General features: G+C 33.9%; 1 protein-coding gene across 1 annotated transcript in view; it reads right to left on the bottom strand.

Annotated features, from left to right (window-relative positions):
* Nucleotides 1-3688: 3688 nt before the first annotated feature.
* Nucleotides 3689-7176, bottom strand: part of HDX (highly divergent homeobox) — a 150427-nt gene continuing 146939 nt past the window's right edge. The window contains exon 9 of the mRNA XM_060087754.1: nt 3689-3814. Within this exon, the coding sequence (XP_059943737.1) occupies nt 3689-3814 (126 nt within the window). The remainder of the gene's footprint in view (nt 3815-7176) is intronic.

The raw sequence follows: 7176 nt of genomic DNA, 5'->3' as shown, positions 1-7176 counted from the left end.
TGTTGACTGTAGGCTCACAAGTTAGTAGGCTCCTTCATTATAACATCACAGAGCATAGCTTAGTGAAGAGCATGATACAGTGCTATCTGCCAAGGATAACACCAACTTCAAAGATAAACCCATTTATTCATAACTCCTACTGATAACTCCCTTAAAAGGCTAATCTATCAGAATTTGGCATTTTTAGGATCTGAATGAAAATCTAATATTTAAAAAAAAATAAACAATATTCCCTGTATACCATCACTGCAATATGGAGGAAGGACAGGAGTTAGAATTTTCAGAATTCTTCTTGAATATGATCATAAGCTATCAGGCCAAGGTGAGGAAACTATTCTTGGAAATGGGCTGAATGCTCCCTCCTCCCTAAAAAGGGCAACAAAGTGAATCTTAGAGCCTAGAATTCTTTTAAATATACCACTTATGGTTTCTCCTATAAACTTACATACTGCTGACTGTGAAAGTGTCTTAAAATAGATGTTACTGTCTTTGGAGAAATTACCTCTTGGACATCTTTTGAGGTCTTGGTAGTATACAGAGCTTAGGATGTAATTGTGTTGCAGCCTTTTCTTCTCGAACAATAACAAACATTTCTATCACAAGATTTCAATAGTAGTACAAAATTCCTTCTGTTGATAACTGACATTACAATAAAACATCCCTAGGTTCCATGAAGAGGCCGATTTCCTTTCAATGTTTTCCTTGCCTGTGCTAATTTTCCTATTCTCCAGGGTAACTGCAGTTCTCATTTTCTTGGGACTAATTTTAGCTTGGCTGAAATAAGAAAGGTACTTCAGGTTTTTTTTTTTAATACATATTTTGAAAGGTAAGTGCTCTCTCTCTCTTTTTTTTTTTTTTTTTTTTTTTGGCGGAGCCATTGGGAGCTCAGAGTCTTAACCACTGGACTGCCAGGGAAGTCCTGGTAACTGCTTTTAGATACACATTCCCTGTTTAGAAACAGGCCAAAAGCAGACATCAAAGGATAGTTAAAAGAAAAGGAAAAAAAATCATGTTGGCATCTGTCTTTTTGAGAGATAGTATGGCTTCAGATAGTATGTTCTGTTTTATTATTGTGTCAAAGCCCTAAAGAAAGAAACACTAGTTGTTTTTCCCCTCCCAGTCATGATGATGTTCACAAAAGGAGTCCATAAACTGATATTTTCCTGCTCTAAAATGTCTCAAAATCAATTCCAATCTATACATGTGAAAATATATTTTCTTCAAAGTAGATTTTTAATACTTGACCTTGGCATCATTTTCAAAATCTATGGTGTATAATTTCATTCTGCCAATTTTGATTTCTTTTTCTGGATACATCTATTTCCTTTGGTTCCTGCTACAGAAAAAAACTGTATTTCATTTTAGAAATGTTTTACATTCCATGATAGCAAAAGAAATAATTTTAGAGCTGAAACACAAATGTCAAGACAAAAGGATTCCTAAATGTACTGTTATGATTTATGCAGTTTCTATTTTAATGGAACTTTAAACAGGGACGAGGGAATCAACTATGCTATACCTAGTAAAATCCTTAAGTCTATTAAAATTTCTACTTAAATAATTTTATTTATATCCCTGAAAAAGTGAAAAGAAATAATTGATTTTGAAGTTTATGGCTTGCTGAGGAGTAGAAATCTAATTTCCTTATTGCAGGAGTTAAATGAATATTTTTTGATTTATTGACTAATTGCTGAAGTGTGACAAGAGTAATCCATAGAGTTGAAAGATGTAGGAGAGAATCACCTATCTTTACTTAGTAACAAGAACTCAATAATAAGGGGCTTAAATTGAAGCAGGATAAATTCTAGTTTAAAGATAAACTCAACAACTAGTAAAACAGATCCTAAGAGAGACTCGAAAGCCTGGAATTTGTTCATGTTACCTCAAGAAATGGTTTCTCTATTTGCTGTATATAGTAGAGACTCTTTATCTCATAGGGGAATTAGTGTGACTGATAAATTTAAACGTAATATCCAAGGTTCTGTTACTCAGCCCTCTTTTCTCTGAATGGAATTTGTCTTGTCAACAAGGAGTACTAAAAATTGTTTATGAAGAACCATACAGCTCTCAGCTAAAAGGGAGCATACCTAACCACTTAAATATTTCTGTTAACAAAAAACCAGAACAGTAGCATGGCAGCAATATTAAATCAAACAAATAGCTGACAAAGTGAATGATTATCAATGAACCTTACCTATTTGTGAGTGTGGGAGGGGACATTTCAAGGTCAAATACATTCATGGCTACATTTTTGTATTCATAAGTTGGTTCCCTGTGAATTCCAAGATCAAACTTGATTTTACTTACAAATTACAAAAATATCTGACATAGAAGCTTGATGGCCAAAAGAGCCATCTAGTTACTTCATTAATCTTTTAGGTATAGATAGTAATTTAATCATGTGATACAATTACACACTGCCAACTCACAAATATGTGATACTGTGTGCTCAGGGAGAAACTAGCATTTTCCCTTCTGTGGGTCATGGTAATTCCATCTGGTACCCTGTAAAGGAAGGTCTGCAAAAAATTGTCTACAGTGTGGTGCTATCTGGTAGCTACTAATAGAACAACTGGGTAGCATGCCCATTTCAGGAGTGTACTCATAGAATAGTATCCAGGAAATTCAGAGGACTGTGATTTAAAACCCAAGTAGTATAATTCTTTTTGGATATTATCCTTGGCTGATGACTCTGTACAAGTCTCGCATGGAAATGAGGTAAATTTTGTGGCAAAGTTAAGTGACTAGATTAAAAAAAGAGAAAACTCAGGGGCTTACCTTGACTTTTTGTTTCATAAAGTGTAAGAACTGAAGAAATATTTTGGTGATGGTGATAAACTTGTAATATTTGTGCAACATTTTGTCTAACTCAGTTATACAAATTTACTAGTAGAATGTGAATCTTTTCAATATTTGTCATTTGCAGCAATGAAGAGCTCCCATTAAGATGAATCTTTTACAACATTTTGTTCCATATACTTAATAATTTATTTGACTTCATGTTCATGAATTACTTTTCCATAGTGCTTCCCCCCAAAAATATTTGGGTTACATAATGGAAGAATACCAATAATTTACAATTATATAGTAGTAATCACTTCAATTTTCAATCATTAACTTAAGTAAAATTCTCATAAGGGTTTAAAAATAAATCCCAAGACTCATCCAAGTTAAAACATTTTTTAAGGTTTTGTTTTCAACTTTCAGTCCACTTTCCTGAATAAAGGTGTATGTAGATGACAGGAAAAGGAGAGAGGAAGAAAGAAGACATAATGGCTACAAAAACAAGACTAATCAAGCTTCAGTAACTTGATAAGCTATGTTAAAATATCTTTGTTTTTGTGTCTCTGGTCAAAACTATTACTAAAACTAAGATTCTTCTATAAAACCAAAAAGACCTTTCAGAAATTAGACATTATGCATTTCATAGCTAAACTGCTCAAAAGTAAATACAATTATTTTTCCCAGAGTTCCATCAGTTTGGAAAAAAACTCTCAAACAAAGCTTTTAAATTTTACATACATCTTTTTGCACCACAGCCATTATATCTTGTTAATCCTTCAGTATACATTGTTTGACAATATCTTTTTCCAACTGAAGAATTTCGGGACAACAGAATACAACTATCTTGAAATGCATACCTGTTAGGTAGCCAAAAGGCTGTATCATATATCCTCCCCCCACCCAATCACAAACTGTCTGAGGCATTTTTCTCTGATAAAGAAGACACACTGAATGAGGTATCATCAGGCTCCGGTGAGGCATGATTGAAATCCATCTCTTCTAATTCAGGAGGTAAATCTGACAGAAGTGCCTGAGTCAGAAAAATCAATTGTTTTGAATTAGTATGTGGACATATTTTTTTTTTCCAATTTTATACTTGTGATCCTTTCACATTGATTTATTCTTACAGATTTAAATAAGGGAGGATTTCTCTTTCAGGACCTTATACAATATCTTACCTAAGAGAAAAATTCTTCATGCATTATTAAGGAAGTAACAAAATACTAGATCTTGAGAGTGTGGATTATATAGAGTGGAATCTTGAACAAAAGGGAAATAAGGAAAGAAATGAGCAACTATTCTGAACCAAAGGCTTTGAAGTGTTTGAGATAAGTGATTTTCATACTAGTTTTGAGTGTTCACTGATCACTGCTAAAGGCCTTTAAAATTAGATTCCTTATTAATATAGTTCTGCTCGGTTATGCTGTGTCCTTCAGACTAAAACACATTTCACAAAAGACTATTTTGTACTTCAGTGGGAGAAAGAACTTAGCAGTTAGGGAAAAAGTTCAGCTATTCTACTTTAGATTAAACTTTAACAATTTAAAAGTCCAAGTGATTTTTTTTTCTTTTCTTAGGCGATGCCCATATCTAAAGATGGCCAATCATTCACCAAGACACTGCTGAACCAGTGAATTTGGCTGTGTAATGATGTATCTAGAGGGCTGCTCATTTTTCTGCTGGAGTAATTAGGATAAGCCAAGAGCCATGAACTAAACTTTGCCATGGTGTAATTGTTTCATCTGGAGTTGCAGAACATGCATTCATACTAGAGAAATAAATAATTAATCAAGTTTTATCTGGTTGGTAGTGCTGATGCCCATTTGACCATCAGAAATTGCAAATTAAATGATTAATTCGCTGCTCCTAATACCAAAAATAATGTAACATATCTCGGCAATTTTTAGACAATGTTACTTGTGGTGTGTATTTTGGGTGCAGTAGTAAACAAAGATCAAGGGAACAGGAACAAATGTAAGCTTGCCACTATCCAAATACAGAACAGAAAAACAGGGCATGTTAGAGAACACATGAAATCCACTGTTGAAATAAGACATTACTCTCCTATTCTCTTTTTTAAAAGAAGTGACAGCTATAAATCCTATAGTTTTTGTCTTAGAGCAAAGAGGAAAAATTAGAGCTTTCTGTCAGGCTGCAAAAGGAAAGATTAACTTCTACTGAACAAAAATTTATTATTTATTTTATGCTATTAAATAGTCCATGAACTTCTTGATGAAACTGACAGTACTGTTTACAAAGCAGTCACCTAAAGGTACTACATACTCTCTAAGGTTTCTAGATTGCAGTCATAGGACACAGAGCCATTTTCTGCTAGATCAGTTGTTTACCACTAACCCAGTCTAGGTGAAACAAAGACTTTGCTGATATTGGGGGATCATAGTTTATGAGAAATACATCACTGGATTTATTTCATTTTGCAAGTCTGAAGAAGCCCCATTAAAGAGGGCAAAGTGTTCCAATTAACATAGCTTAGAGTACTGGAAAGTCAAAGTAGATGAGCAGAGTTAATGACATTCTAAATTCTAGTGGGGAGACCTTCAAATCAAAGAAGCACTACTTTTTATTTCTTTCTCATTGCACTTAATGTAGTTGACTAAAATGAGTGTAGTATGAAATAGGAAAACTTTAATATCTGAGGCAGTATAAGGCATAACTAATGCATGAAGTCCACTTTAAAATTCTCCTTTTCAGTATCTTTCTGGATTGCAACATTGGCACACTGAACAAATGTTCAGATTATGTCAGTTGTTAGAACTGTCTTTTTCATAGACCAAAGTGAACACAATGAGCTTTCTTCACTTCAGGTCCTTCATCAGTCAGCGCCTGACCTAGTGTCACTCTTCCTAAGAGATTAAGGCATTTCCCAAATATATCATCAGTCTCTATAATATTTATTCTAGGCCCTAGGGTGTGAATGCCAAGTTCCATAATGTTAATCATTCTTATCCTCCTTGCAAAGTGGAGAAATCGAAGTTCAAGAAAGGCAATTGACCTGGCTAGAATCATATAGTGAATTATCAAGGGAAGAAAGACCATAGCTAATGACTTAGCACAGTTCTGGGAACATTATTTTTATTTTAAAATGGATATTGATTAAAAAATTATTTGGATAATCTAATATTTCAGTCAGACATTATCATATATTTTTAAATCCTGGACTGCTCCATTGGAGCAAAGTATTCTGTGCACCACTCATCTCACTCAACTTACCAAAATCAAGATTAATAGAAAAACAGGCTTTTTAAATGAGAAACCAGTGACAATATGGTTCCCTTTTATTAGGCAGAATAAAAATTAATTCCTTCCAGAAATAAACCTCTAAGTATTTCATAGTATAAAGATCAGTAGTTTAAGAGATGACCTGGATAACTTTTGTGGACTACTATAGGTGTCTTCTATATTTTTAGACCATATTTTGAGATCCATTATACCCAATCTCAACTATGAAAATCAGTAGTTTCTATTTGGGGGCTGATTATATAGGCCATGATTTTCAGTACAATTTTTATATAACTGTCTCTCTTTCCCCCCAGCCAATGTTTTGTTCATATCTTAATTCATCAGCCTTTTATCAGAGGAAAAGTACAAGAAAAAGAGAAAAATACAATGTACCATAGGTACTTTTCTTATTTGTTAGTGGTTTTGGGGAAAGAATAAAGCCAGGTTAGAATTAGAAAATAAAGTGCAGTTTGTGTGCCACGCCTTGATATCAAGAGACGTAAACAACTGCTAAGAAGCTGACCATTCCAAACCATGTTACGACTTTTGGGACCAGGACCACACTCCAAGTTACTCCCATAGTTGGACCTAATTCTGTTTTTTTTTTCTTTCTAACATTTATTTAATTAAAATTTACAGTTCCTTTGGGACCATGTTCAAGTGGCATGTACATATATACACTACCAAATGTAAAACCGATAGCTAGTGGAAAGCAGCTGCATAGCACAGGGAGATCAGCTTGGTGCTTTGTGACCACCTAGAGGGGTGGGATAGGGAGGGTAGGAGGGAGGGAGACGCAAGAGGGAAGAGATATGGGGATATATGTATATGTATAGCTGATTCACTTTGTTATAAATCAGAAACTACACACCACCGTAAAGCAATTATACTCCAATAAAGATGTTAAAAAAACTAAAACAAAACAAAACAAAACAAAACAAAACAAAAACCTACCACCTTATTTATTTAAAAATCTGTAGCTTCTGTTCTAAAAAACAAATACATTTTCAATATGCCATGGAATATGCATAACTCACATAATAAAGCAAAATGCTTAAATAAAACTGGAAAAGTTACCTGAAAACTACTGTCTTGGGATGTTTGTGTATGTACAGCATGGGGGGAGCACAATTCATGAAACTGGACACATAA

Source organism: Mesoplodon densirostris, chromosome X (assembly GCF_025265405.1).
Source record: "Mesoplodon densirostris isolate mMesDen1 chromosome X, mMesDen1 primary haplotype, whole genome shotgun sequence".
NCBI classification, from domain to species: domain Eukaryota; kingdom Metazoa; phylum Chordata; class Mammalia; order Artiodactyla; family Ziphiidae; genus Mesoplodon; species Mesoplodon densirostris.
Note: the sequence above shows the minus strand (reverse complement) of the source record. Positions and strands in the feature narration are given on the sequence as shown.